Source organism: Triturus cristatus, chromosome 8, assembly GCF_964204655.1.
Source record: "Triturus cristatus chromosome 8, aTriCri1.1, whole genome shotgun sequence".
NCBI lineage: Eukaryota > Metazoa > Chordata > Amphibia > Caudata > Salamandridae > Triturus > Triturus cristatus.
The window spans coordinates 891,406,569-891,421,417 of NC_140591.1; the positions used below are offsets into that span (position 1 = coordinate 891,406,569).

At 45.7% G+C, this 14,849-nt stretch overlaps 1 protein-coding gene across 1 annotated transcript in view; it reads left to right on the plus strand.

Moving 5' to 3' along the window:
• Positions 1-14,849, plus strand: part of POLA1 (DNA polymerase alpha 1, catalytic subunit) — a 2,011,520-nt gene that overhangs the window by 1,712,987 nt on the left and 283,684 nt on the right. Inside the window, exon 36 of the mRNA XM_085622423.1 lies at positions 5,701-5,797. Within this exon, the coding sequence (XP_085478549.1) occupies positions 5,701-5,797 (97 nt within the window). The remainder of the gene's footprint in view (positions 1-5,700; positions 5,798-14,849) is intronic.

Sequence of the window (14,849 nt, forward strand, 5' to 3'; positions counted from 1 at the left end):
GCCAATGCAGATTTTTTAGTAGGTCAGAAGCTCTAGCTCTTCGCTGAAGACCATAAATGGCTCTAGCAGCGGAATTCTGCACGATCTGCAGACGCGAAAGAAGAAATTCAATGAGTCCCTTATCAAAATTAGCCTGAATATCTAACAGACCCCGAGGAACCGAACCCAAGTCCATATCCTCCCAACCTTTAACAAGAGTATCACACATAGTATTGAAAACATATCTCTGCGTAGGCGCATTCCACTGTGAGAAGGTAGGCATAATGTCGGGTACACTATACCGAGGACCCTTCTCAATCCATTTGCGAGCGAGAGAGTCCAACCTTTCTTGTTTTTCGGAAGCTGGGAACTGACTACGAGACTGTCTTCGAGAAAATGCCGGAGACACATTTAACGCCTCAAAGAAAGGAGATAAAAGACCAGAGACCGTTTCTGTAAGTCGTTTACGCATAGACGGAGAATTGGACATTACGCATAGACGGAGAATTGGACATAAGGATAGGGGACAAGGTATTCGGCGAACTAACTGAAGAGAAATCAGTAATTACCGGGGGAGCAGAGGGCGAAGAAGATGAAGGTAAAGGAGTTGAAGGCAAAGCTGGCAGAGGCGGCAATACTTGATGGGGCAAATGTGGAAGAGCCGGAGCAAGCGGAGGCGCAACTGGCGGCTGAACAGGCTGTAACAACGGGGGTGCATTAGCACCTTGTACATAGGGCGGAGGCAATCTTAGTAGTTGAGACATCAAGGGATCTTCCTCTAAATCCTTTCTTTTATCAGAAGGAGAAGCTGGCAACATCGGATAGCATTTATCTATCGCCATACGATGCTGTCTCTCTGAAATTTCCATCGCATTATCAACTTCATCATCTCTAAGTTGCTGAGCAGCCTGTATAATTGTCATACCCTGTGCTTTCCTATCTCGTTTTTCTTGCTTAATTTTTCTCTGTTTGGCTTCCTTACGCCAAAGGCGGAAAGAGTCAAACATTGCCGGCCGGGCTTTTCTTTTAAATAAAATAGTTTCCAAATTGTCTAGTATATCAGGCTCAAAACTACCATTTTCTGGCCATTTTAAAACCCCATCATTCTTCGTGTATCAGATCCATGCCTCGTTAAAGGCAATGGGGCTAACACCATGTTTAGAATAGAGCTCATAAGTGGGAGTTCCAACCGAAGGAATCGGACAAGTGTCCTCCAGCCGGAAATCCCTATTACAACCAAAACAATAAAATTTCTCAAACTTAGTCAGACCAGGCATCGTTATTTCACTGGACTGTTCACAAACATCAAGGGGGTTAAATCAATTAACACAGCACAAATGTACATACCCCTCGGCTTCGGTTATTGCAATACCCGAATCAAAGACCCAAAGAACCTAAGAACCAAAGAACCTAAGGACCAAAGAACCAAATGTGGGAGCGACCCACCAATACTTAACTAAGATGTCTTCTTACACCAACAGAGGCCCGTCTATCGTCTCGCTTTACCATACATCACCAAAAAGAGGGCCAAGGCAGGGCGGCAGTCAGGGCAGCAGTCGTCAGTAGCCGTCAGGAAGGAGTAACCACGCTGCAAAAGACCTTTGGACCACTTTCGACATACAGGGGTCGCTTGACGTGGCTCGCGATTCCTCCAGAATTTTCTTGCGCGGTCCCTCACAACCTTCAGGCAGAACCACTACCTCTGAAACCGCCCCATGTTGGGCGCCAGTTGAAGAACCAGAACCAATTGGGCCTGGCGGAGCAGAGTACGCCTTAGTCTCCTGGGTTCTCCTGCTTCAGCTAACGGAGACATGGGGACACTCTGTCGGCGTAAAAGATCAGATTTTATTAGCTGCAGCTAGTACAGTTGTCCTAGAAGTACACACGGTATGTTCTCAGGAGACTGCCACTTCACTCCGTGGCGCACAATCTTTTATAGTACATAGGTGACATATACATTAACGAAGGACACACCTAAAACATACATGAAAAACCAGTAGGAATAGTCCAAAAGAAAGTCGGAGCCAATAGAAAAAGTCGGAAAACAAAAGTATCGAGTAACTCGAAGAAGCCTCTCCTCCAACTGTGTTTGCCACCCCTCCCACAGGTTAAGGTATTAACATGTCTGTAACTGGCTTGCAGGTGGCGAGATACGTTTGTGTGTTTTGGAGGACAGTTGTGAAACGAGAGAATACGAGCGGAGGACAGCGAAGGCCAGAAGATGAGATAAAGTCAGAAGAGAATAGTGTGAACCAACAGGTAGTTAAGACAGGGATTAGAAAAACCAGACAGGGATTAGTGTACTCGACCAGTCTCTTACACCAGCTTTCTAAACAGAGGCACAAGGCTATTTTGACACAATATTGCAGGAAAAGCAGAAAAGACTTTGTTAGTCGTGCTGCCTGAGTGAGGGCAACACAAAATGGCGGAGGGCACAAAATGGCGGCTCAATGCGATCGTGATCGAAAATCGAATTTCCTCAACATCCTTGGCATAAAAGAAAATCTTTTTTTACACCGTTACACTCTGGCAGCACAGTGGGATATGTTGACAGGTGCAGAGTCAAAATTCGTCATTGAGAAATACAGAACATTGAGAGATTCTAAACGTATTTCTGTGATGATGTAGCGATGCTTGTTCAGGGAGCACTCCTCCTCTTGCTTTAGGATATATCATTTGCTGGGAATAAAAGACCTGTGTAAACAGAGCAGACGCATGGCATCAGTGAGAATTTCTATGTGATACAAGGACCAAGGAGGAAAGGACTGCAGCCTACTTCGGCTAGATTTCTTGTGACTGCTCCCTCAGCCATCCGCTTCACACAGCAGCAAGAGGGCCTGTCCTCACACCCAGGTCCTGCAATCCAGCCAGGAAGAGGGTGTTTTGTTGACCCTGCCAGAGGTCACGGAAGGACATTGGTACATACTGAGGGGGACTTTTTGTTTACAGCGTAGCAGTTTACTTGGATCTCTTAGATGAACACAACTATACAATTGTGCATGTTTACTATTCATTTTTTTCTCCATAATTTCACAACTGATGAAAACGTTTCTTCTCTTTGGTAACCGTTTTTTGATGGGTATTTCATCTTCCCACTAATTTGTAATCTCTTCAAGTATGCCCATTTATTAGAGGGGGCCCAGATTCTCGTGGTGCCACAGTGCCATCAGCTAGGCAGCCCTCCATGCAACTGCGCCAATGTGCTGTATCTTCCCGATATAGTTACTGCTCTGCCCCTGCGACATCAGTTACACCTAATTACCCTGCTTCTTGGAGGCCCGGACATAAAGACCGAGCTAATTACAGAAACGCGAAAACCGCGGAAGAACCAATGAGCAGGCATTGGCAGTGCCAGTAAGCCCCCCCCAGCAGGACCATGCTTGTTTCTAGTAGTTGGTGATACTGAGTGGCCTAGTGGCAACAGCAGGGAAGCCGCCGAGTGGTATGAATTGGGAGAGGGCAATGGGGGGAGGTATCACTTGCATGCCTTGAGCGATCTGGCAGTAGCAGAAGGGATGCGCCAGCGAAAGAGTGCGGAGGGGAGCTAGAGACATACTTGGATGCTCATGCTCTGTCACAGCTGCAGATACAGTAAATATCTACTTTATGGCACCATCAATAAAGCTGTAATTGTAAGGTTATTTGTGCATTAATCCCAAGCTAATAAATAATGTAATATTTTACAAGGGTGTTGAATCCCTGTCACCTGATATCCAGGCCATATTGTTTGGGATGAAGGACAGCACGTTACCATGTTTATTTTAGCCACTGTAAAAGTAGACCAAACCCCCTGCTGCGCAAACCCTTTGGCTATCAATTTACAGTGTGCAATATATTCACGGGAAAGCCGATCATTGCTGCTAAAAAGAAATAAGCATTCTTATGTATAGAATGTTAAAAGTTGTATACGTGGTTCATTAATGCAAAGCCTCTATTATTAGGACAAGCACTCTAATGTAGTGTCCACCAGAAATATTTTTACATAAGGTAAATAACTAATTGTTTCTGATGTCAAGAGTCTCCGAGGATTTCTACGTCACCACGGTTGCCTTTCATGGCATTAGACCCCTTCTTAAAAGAAGACTTTGGGTCTACCACTGAAGAAGTATCCACTGTTCAAAGTTTCAGCTCCATATTCCAATCCCAAGCTTCAACGTATCTCAACTTCTATGTTCGATATCCCTCCCCATTTCAAGCAGCAAGTCTATGCCACTCATTTCTAGCCCGCCTTGGGCATATTCAGGATCACCTGGCAGTCTTCATTCCTATTAATACATAGTTATTCCCAAAGTTATAACTATCAAAGCAAGTTATTCAGAAAACTGCCGGCTCAAGCATAATCATCCTATATAATGGTGTAATCCTCCCACCCATTTTAGTTGCACATATAGTCTTGGGGCACCACCAATGGAGCTTGCATCTGGTTCCCATGGTTCACAGCACCTAAAAATCCAATAATGCACACGTTCTTACTAGGCTTGGGTGGTGTTCGTGGAGCTCTGCTCCACGTAACTCCGTGAAGTACCGATAAATCTCTGCCGCGCTCCGTGGAGTTCTGCGTGTGGCAAGTTGCACTGCTTGTACGGGGGACTTTGTCCCGCGATGTAAAATCAAAGCGAACTGCACTATGCTTTGTGCCAGAGGGCGCTGCTTCTTTCTGCCGCTTAAGTAGATCTTCTACTCAAGTGGCAGATTTCTCAATGCAAGCGGTCACAACCTGTGTTGAAAATCACTCTGGGAAGAGGTCTACCACACAATTTTTCCTGATCACACTTGCCAACTTACTGTTGACGAGCCAAGTGAGTGGGGAAAAAACTCAGCGCGTTGTGGTCGAAACTCAGCCGGCAGAGCAGAATTCTTTGCCTACCCTTAATTTTTACCCTTGCTTGATTCATGCCTCTGGCCTAGCGCTTCTTTCAGCACTACTTTACAGTCTCTCAACTCTACAGTGCATCTAGCTCTCTACAGCTTGACTGTAACAGTTCATGCACATCTCACCCAGCTGTGTCTATGTTGGTCACATCAATTAACCCGCTTCCCATTCTTAGTAACATGCTTATGCACACCTTCCTAGAGCAAGGTTACAGTGCTTCACCGCTACGCTGGTGGTGGCAATGCGCTAAAGGTAGGTAGTGACAGGCCCCTTAACCAGCCTTGAAACAGGGAAAGCATTCCGTGCGCTCGCCGCTCTAGCGCTGACCCTTCAGAGCAGTAAATGTATAACTATGTCCCTATTCCCGAAAACTCTAGTCGACTGGCTTGTAAACTCCTGTCATTCGTAGCAGAAACTTGTCCAGGATATTTATTTTCTACGCCAATACTAGGCTTTGTACTCATTTGCGCTTAACATTTTGTCACCATATCCAGAAACACTTGCTCGCAGTGTTTGTATCCAATTTACAGAGTACATCTGATATATTTCAAATGTAGCACAATTGAAGAGTAAAGTGTTTTTTGTGGAGTGTTGGGGGGGGGGGGGTTGTCCTTGAAAAAGAGATGAGCTGATTATCAGGGATGGCTGTCTGAACCTAGTCATGCTTCTGTTTCTCAATCAGTGTTAACAATCCTGAATAAATAGTTTTTGACCCTTTCACTTGGAATTTTCATAGTCTTTAGGGCCTTTGCAATTCCCTAAATCACGTACAGATGTTAATGAAGCATATTTTCATTTGTTATTGTATCAGGCTTACTCACAACTGTATTTTTTTATTTGTATTGCAGTATCCTGACAAGGCCTTGTACGCTCAGCTCTGCTACTATCGGTACATTTTTGACTGGGACTACGCTGTGGATAAACATTTTTCTGAGCCAGAGAAACGTAAGTTACGAATGCTGCCCAGAAAGTGCAGTTTACAACCTGTTTGGCTTCTGTAACGCTGGCATTCTTGCATTCTGTTCCACCGAATGACATGTGGCAATCTCAAATATAGAAAAGTGTGTGTGTTGTAACATCTCCGTGATCGTGGTGAGTATTTGAAGATCTATTTAGTTGTCATTTATTCAATAAACTGAATAACGCAACCTTTTTTCTGCTTTGATAACTTTAGTGCAAGGAGCACCGTGGCGCTGCCAGCCAGGAACACAAGCCATGCCTAACACCTCAATGGGATAATGCCCATTATGGGCGGGAAAGATAGCAATCGTTTGACATCCTTTGGCCCCTGCATTTCATAGCCTGACCTCAAAACACTCCTCTTTTTTTCTTTTTTCTTTTTTTTACTTTGAGGCGATGCTGTTCTCTCATGGGCTATTATAGCCAGTTGGGTGAGGAGTTCCCTGAAGGTCCCGGCTTGGACTTTGGTGCTAAATAAATCCAAACCTATTTCTGGACTATTTTTACTCTTACTGGCTTGAGAATAATCGTGGAGCCTTCTTTTGGGCACACTATCTTTTTGCCACTTTTTCTGATTAACGGGTAGAACTAGCCCCTTTAGGTGTTTCCAATATAAATAAATATACAGTCACAGGCTGCAGCTGGTGTTGAAATCCCATTACCCAGAGTTCAGTAACCGAAGGTTTGGAAATTGTGCAGGGGTTCCAGGCAGCTTTTGGTATTTATTACCTTGTTGGGGCGCCTGCACTCATGTCATTATGGTTTAGTTCTCATATAAATTAGGCACCTCAGATAGAGAGCCATTCAGCCGTGCTCTACAACCCAATGGTCCGTCCTAAAGACATTGAAGGACGTAGTCACTGTATTCTGCCTCTGCTAGAGTAATTACGGATATTGATCTAGACTTGCTCCCTGTACAGGTGTCCCTGAACCCCTGAGAATTACTCTTACCGAGGGATTTTCATAATGGGTTCAGAAAAGTAAGGGAACCGGATGACATATTGTGCCACCAATCATACAATCCTACTGCATACATCATGCAGTAGGAAAGCCATTATGTGATATAAAAAAAAAATAATAATTTTGTTAACTGCCCCTGTACTCCCATCTTATGGAAATTAAATCTAAACATTGTTGTATTGCTAAAAAAGAATATTCTGATGGATACTTCAAACCACAGATTCCTCAACTTGTGAATATCCCTAAGCACCAGATTTATCTCCATAATTCTCTCCCCGTATCAGTTGGTGGAATCGTGCAAATCTGTGTCAACTTCATCCCATACTGGAAATGATGCCAGAACCACATATAGATGCCACCCCTTTGCACTGGCATAAGTTCCTAGCTTTCTGATAGAGACTTCAAACAGCAGATTCCTCACCTTGTGAATTTACCCAGGTGCCAGACTGGATCCAGAAACTTCACAAAAATTTCCTTGTTGGTCGTTTGGTGGCATTTAGTGGCTTTTTGTTGGCTCAATCCCACCTCGAATATAACTTTGGGGTCCCTATATATGTGCCACCTCCATGTGCTGATGTCAGTTCCTTTTTTCTGTTCCTTCCGACATGTATCCAGAGCTAGCAGTGTGGGCTCCCGACAAACTCACCTCCTCAGGAAAATATTTTTTCCTGTCAAGAACTCATGCAGTGTGCAGATATGGGGCCTAAGTCTACAGGTTTCTAACTGTTAGGACTGTAACCAGCAAATGTCAGTTCTGGACACCCAAGACGTCTGCCTTTGCACCTCACATGACACTAAGTGGTGCTCTTGCTGCACAAGGATGAGTCACAAAGGTATCTGCGACCAAAAGACAAAACTCCACATTAAGTCACACAAGTGGTCCCAGTCAAATGGGAGGGTATGGACTCTCTCCTGGTGCTGCGACTGGTCAGTCAAAACTGAGATCGCTTGGTTTGCGTAATCACACAAATCACACAAAAAATTGTATCAAATCTAACACTGCTCCCTGATGTCCTGCCAAGCACACAGTCGTAGTTGCGTGATGCCCTGGGCACCTTCAGGATGCGGACCTGCTCCACAGAGCGAACACCTGCTGGGCTTCTGCTTGACACCCTGACACAGTGGATACCCATTGTGGACGATTTAAGTTTTCTAAAGGAGACTATGGACAAAATCTTTGGTACCCCACCGAATCCCACTGGAGATTAGTCTGGCCCCAATGATTTGTGATGGCTGCCAGTTGGAATCTTTTCGGCAGATCCTTCCCTGATACCGACCATGCCCATCAGCCTCTACCCGAGGTTGACCCCCAGTCAAGCATGGAACTGCCGGCTCCAACATCCGATGCCGGCACCAGTATCACAGATACCAGATGCAGATCTGATAGTTTTATCGGATTTGGAAACTAAACCCACGACATGTGGATCATGCCGTTGTACCTTTTCAAACCCAGGCACCACATTTTTGACTGTGATTATGAGGGTGAGGATTATAATGGTGAGGGCAATGTTTTTGACGACCTACAAGATGCCTGTGGATTAGAAACATACACAGATATTGGCCTTAATTCTCCAAACTCTGTGGCTACTGAAGAATCCATCTCCATTGAGAGCTGGGGAAGTTGTCGACTTGACACTACTCATGCACGAGGTCAAAACCAATGCATTTGCAGAGGTCCTTAACCCTGCAACTACTACTCAAGAAACTCTGCTGCTTTTCAGTGAGACTCTTACTGATACACTTGTGGGCTCCTGGGCAAAACCAGGAACTTGCCAGCCAGTAAACAGACAAATGGCAAGACAGCACAGGCCTACTCATGGGGATCCTGCCTTTCTGCTCCTCACACCACCATGGAGATCGTGGTGGTATAGGCATCATCCATTTGTCCTGCTGTAACGTGGGCATCTGATAGAGATTTCTAGTTGCAGATTCCTTACCTTAGCATATCTCCCAGGTGTCAGACTGGATCCGGAAATTTTTTAGCAGTTCCACTAGGCGCAGGTAGGTTGCATCGTTCCTCTGCATTGTCCTTGCCAGAAATATCTGATAGAGACATCTAGCCACAGATTCCTTACCTGTGAACTGCCATGCATCAGGCTGGATCCGGAAGATTTTTGATAGAAGTACCCTTGCACTCCGATAGGTGGCGTTGGTTGGCTCCACGTGATGTAGGCGTCTGGTTCGTCCTCATGACTTCCACGTTGTCTATATAGGTGCCACCCCAGCACACCCACGTGTGTTCTTTTCTTTCCGCACCAGCCAGGGCAGATCTGTCAGAGAGCTACCTCCTTTCACTTTTTGACAGACTTTTCTCAATTTATTGTCTAATTCTTTTGGTGTATTTGTAAGGAAGTGTCCCTTTTTGCATGGTTACCCCCAACCTTTTGCCTTACAGCCTTACACATGATGTACTTTGACTTGGTGTGTCCAGTCAATCAGGTTCCCAGTGCCTGTGTTCTTTACCAAAGCTGTACCTTTGTACCCCAAATTGGCACATCTCTGGCCACAGGCATGCTTCTTGTAAAAGGTACCATGGGTACCAAGGGCACTGTGACCAGGGAAGGCCTCTTAAGGATTGCAGCACCTTTTGTGCCACCCTTAGAGGCCCTGTAACTTAATATCCACACACTAACCTTGCAGGCTGTGTGTTTTGGTACAGAGAAAAGTGAAGAGTCGACATAGCACACATCCCTGTGTGCCATACCTGCAACCCACTGTCTGGAGCCTAGGTAAGTCACCCCTCGAGCAGGGTGCACTAGCCCCCCGGGTGAGGGTACAGTGGCATGAGCCATGTACCCCCTACAGTGTCTAATGCCATTCTTAGCCATTGTAAGTTTAGAAAAAGCCATAAAGAGTATATGGTCTGGGAGTGGTCATTACGAACTCTACATGTCCATAATGGCTTTACTAAGTGTATTGAGGCCATGATACTGATGTTTCAGCCTGCCTCCTACAACAATTAGAAAGATCCTGAGGTTGTTAGGTCTCATGGCCTCTTGGATCCTGCTTGTAACACATGCCTGATATCTTTTGCAGGCTCTGCAGTGGAACCTGAAGTCTCCGTGGTCACTGCATCAGGGAATCTCTCCAACATGGTCCAGATCTCAGGGGGAGCTTCAAAAGATCTACAGTGGTTGCTGACAAACTGTATTTGGATCAATGCCAGACCTCTCTCACTTCCCCAACCAGAGCTAGTTGTAGTGTCTGATAGACTACTAGCTGCAGATTCCTTCACGTAGAATTATCCCCAGGTGTGAGTCTGGACCCGGAAAACTTTCTTGCTCAGCATCCCTGCGCGCCGGGGGGACGGCATCACGCGACTCCGCCCAGGCGTCGTCCGCGCACGTGACGTCAGCGAGGTCACATAAGTCCCACCCCGGCGCACCTATGTCAGTTTTTTCCTTTTCCACGTGCAACACGGATCAGGTTTGTGCTCTGGGCCTGTTTAGGCCTTTCCCTTATGCTATTGCTGCGTGTGTGGTAACAGTGTGAAAATGCCTTCGGGCTTTAAAACTTGCACGTCGTGTGGCCGCCTCATGTCGGAGACGGATTCTCACCCCATCTGTATGTGGTGTTTGGGGGAGCATCACGACTCCACTGATTGTGATTATAGAGAAAAGGGGCGACCCGGTGTCCCTCAGAACCTGGGTATAAAGTTTTGCAAGCAAGTTGGTTCTGTAGGGTACCAAAGAGTTATTTCATAAGCGCAAACAATGTCGCAAAACTAAACTATTCATAAGACATTGATATCGCCAAAGCCTATACACATGTATACATTAATCATAAATGATCACAAAAACACATCAAATGTATATCTATTTTCCATTTTATCCGAATTAAATTCATTCAAATATGTTCCTTTTCTGAGATACAATTTTTTTTGCTGTTAATGGTGCTCAAGTGACATATGTGCTCAAGTGAAAAACAATTTGTACCTTATGTACAAGGTGGTACAGGGTTAATATACAGGGGATAGGACACGGTTCTTTGATGGCCAGTCTTCTAACCATACGCCCTGATTGCTATCAATGCTCCTTTTATAGTACAGGGCTGTGGTTGGTCTGGGCCTTGGTATATCGTTGACGTTTCAACCCTAGAGGTGCTTCTTTTGGTAGTCACTGCGGGTCTTCATCAGGACTGTGTGCGGGGTTCGGGGGGGTGTGTATTTACAGCCTATGGATGAAAGATAAATGATTGTCAGGCGTATGGATCGCTTGTGGGGGCGATATGCAATGAGGGGAGACCGAGGTGGAAAAACTCACCCAGTCTGGAGAATAGATCTTGCTGCAAGTGTCCCTAAGTGGCACATGTCAGGAAATTCCATCAGCAAGCAAATGGCTGTAAATAAAATGTGCGCGATATATCAGCGGGTACGTAGAGGATAGAGCGCATTAATCTATATTGATCAGGCCTAAACTAGGCCTCGCAGTGTGACCATGCGAAATCTCCCAACTTTTAAGTACTGCGTGAGATTATGTGAAGCGTCCATATGTCATACACTGCATGCGGGTTGATCGTGAGCAAAGAATGACACAAATGGTGCAGCTCGTGACGGGAAGCCTGGTTGTAATTGAAACGAGGACTAGGCCCAAAGTGCTGTGTGGTAGATACTCGATTTGCAGTAAAAAGAACAACAACCTTTCCCTTTATAAGGAGTGGAAGCGGGGCCATGGTTGCGTGCGGCGCAGTGGCTTCACATCAAAATAGGGAACGATTCTCATTAATAACCAGACCCTCTCTGAGAAATGAACGCGCTTTAGGGGTGGCGTGTGGTGCTATGGCTCAGCTGAAGCCAAAGTCGATTAGTGGGGTGAAGTTGGTACGATCCTCATTGATAACAACTAGACCATCTCTGAGAAAAGTACGCGCTGCGGGGGTTGCGTGTGGCGCGGTGGCTCACCTGAAGTCAAAGTGGATAAGCTGGGTGAATCGGCAGAGCAGGCATCAGTCCTGCTGCTGCTCAGGGGATCAATCCTAGCGTCTAAGAGCCGCTACTATGCCTTATGTGCGGCGTGGAGGGCAACGTGTACGTTGCCTCAACGTCAAGCACGACCCGGTTGCTAAGCAACCATGGTGATTGATTCAGGGTTCAATCGGTGAGCTCAAGTGCTACTGTCAGGGCTGTTCGATGGAATCGCTAGTGTCAGATATACAACATGAATATTGAGAACACTAACGATTGGAAAATTGTTCACAAAGAATCGCGTTACAGGCCATAATCATTACGCACGGCTATAACAATTGTAGACAATATTAAAATATAAGTAAAAACATTATTAAAATTGTTGTCTTCGAACCAAAGCATGTAACATGGTCATGAGAATGTAAGGGAGACAAAAACATAGAAAGTGAGTTTGTACAATTGCATGCGGTCCCATGTGATATAGAGACATTCGATATACAAACGTAACAGCGTGTATTCCATCAGCCAAAGTTGGTAGTTGACTGGCAAGTAATGCTAAACAAACATGTTATACTAAACAATACAGCATAAGTAGTGACAACCCTGTATAGTGTGGAGAGTGTCATGTAGTGGCCTTGCAGTTAGATTATGACCTTCTTATAGTTGCCCCATTTGACTTGCTATTTCCTCATATTCATTCAGGCCAAACGCCACGGAGTTAAGAGAGTGGATCCACTTACACTCTTTTAGGTTCAATGCAGTTGTTGAACCGCCCCTAGGGTGGGGGCAGACTTTCTCAAGTACCCTCCATCGGATGCTCTCTGGGGGATGGTTATGCGTGGTAAAGTGTTCCACTAAGGGTGCTCCCTGTAGTTTGCACCTGATCCTGCTCATGTGCTGTAGAATGCGTGCTTTCACCTTCTGGGTGGTTTGTCCTACATAAGGTGTATTTCTTGGACAGAGGATTATGTATACAACATTGTTGCTGTTACAGTTGGTGAACCCTGACAGCCTATGTAATAGGTTGTTGTGTGTGAATGCGGCCCCTTCGATGGTGAGTGGGCAAGCTTTGCATGAGCCACATTTGTGGTGTCCTGTGATTGGAGGGAGACCCAATTGACTTCTCAAGTCCGGTGGCTTGGGTGGTTCAAGGTAGGCCTTGACCACATTGTCTCTGATATTCCTCCCCCTCTTGAATGCAAACAGGGGATGTTCAGTGGTTTTCAACTCAACCGCTACCAGATTCCAATATTTCTTTATGATCTTCCTTATATCATTGCTTTTGGAGTTGAACGTGGTGACACATACAATGTTTTCCGATCCAGTCCTCTTCTCCTTAGGCTGTAGTAGTTGATCCCTAGGACAGTACCATGCTTGCTTCTTCGCTCGCTTCAGTAGGCCTGTAGGTTATCCACGATCCTTTAGTCGTTTAGTGAGGCAGTCTGCCTCTCTGAAAGTCATCTCTGCATGAGCAATTCCTCCTCACACGCAGGTATTGCCCATAAGGCAAATTGTCCCTGAGGTTACGGGGGTGGTTGGACTCATATTTGAGTAGTGTATTCCTTTCCGCTGGTTTGCGATAAAGGTCACAGTATAGAAAGCCCTCGTCCACACGAAACGTCAGGTCCAGGGAATCAATGGTCTCATCACTGAAGTTCATGGTGAACTGGATGTCAAGCGACCTACCGTTCAACCACTGAGCAAAATTTCTGAGTTCTTCTTCAGAGCCGGTCCAAATCATCACCACATCATCGATATAGCGTTTCCAAACTGCTATAGAGTTAATGAACGGATTTGTGTCACTGTACAGGTGTTCCTCCTCATAGCTGTCCATAAAGATGTTAGCCAGGCTAGGGGCATAGGTGGCCCCCATCGCAACGCCTTTGCATTGGAAATAGTATTGATTTTTAAATATGAAGTAGTTTTTCTTCATAGCAATTTCCAGCATTGTAATCAGGAAGTCTGTGGGGATCCAATGTGGTCTCGGGCGTTTATCCAAGATAATCCTAACCACCTCAAGTGCTTTTGCCTGGGGAATGGATGTATAAAGGGAGGAGACGTCGAGTGTCACAAGTAGCTGCCTTTTGGAGTCAAATGCTTGGCCCTCCAGGAGCTGAATGATATGCATCGTATCTCTCACATATGATTTAGTCTCTGTCACCCAGGGTTGCAGAAAATGGTCAATACATTTGTTGAGTGGTTCGAGGACAGAGCCACACCCAGAAACAATCGGCCGCCCTGGGGGTTTCTCTAGGCGTTTGTGCACCTTAGGGAGTGTATATATAGTGGGAATCCTGGGTTCTTTGTTATTCAAGAACTCTTTCTCAGGTATACTCAAAAAACCTTCCTTGGTTCCCTCTTCCATCAATTTTTCAATCAGTAATTTGATTTCACCCGTGGGATCACGGGGCGTGGGGAGGTAGCTTTCCCTTACTCCCAGCTGTTGTTCAATCTCCTCCACATAGTCAACAGTGTTCTGTATCACCACCGCTCCTCCCTTATCCGCCGCCTTGATAACAATGGTGTCGTTCTGGCGAAGGGAGTTCAAAGCCAGTTTCTCTTCCTTACTGATATTATGTTTGATGTACCTCTTGTCATCCCAGAGTTCCATCGTCTCTTGAAGAACAATTTGTTCAAAAGCTAAAATCCTTTGGCTCATGAGGTATGTGGAAGTGGGTCTAAACGGTGTTGCTGTGAGGGGAGGGTTATACGTATTCTTACTGAAGTAATATTTCAACCTTATCTTCCGAAAGAATTTCTGCATCTCCAATTTGATTATGAAGGAATCTGGTTACGCGGAGGGGACAAATGAAAGTCCTTTCGACAGCACCTGCCTTTCTGCTCGAGTCATGTCATAGTCCGATAGGTTAATGACAGGGTCAAGCCTGGGGATTTCATGCTCAGTACCATGCGTTCCTATGTTAGCTTGGTTTGACTGCCTATGTAAGTGTGTACCTGTGGTCATTTGGTTAGGGGCAGGGGCGCTATCTGGTGTGGTCTGACAGGGAGTCAGGCTAGCAATATCAAAGGGTGTCAAGGTCCCTTATGTCTGCCACTTCTCAGGAGGGTGCCTGTGTGTATTTGAGACACCATGTCTTGGATGGTCGGAAGCTGGCAGCGTTTATCCTTCGCTCCGCTCTGGACATCTCGGAGGTGCTGGGTCGTGCCATGGCT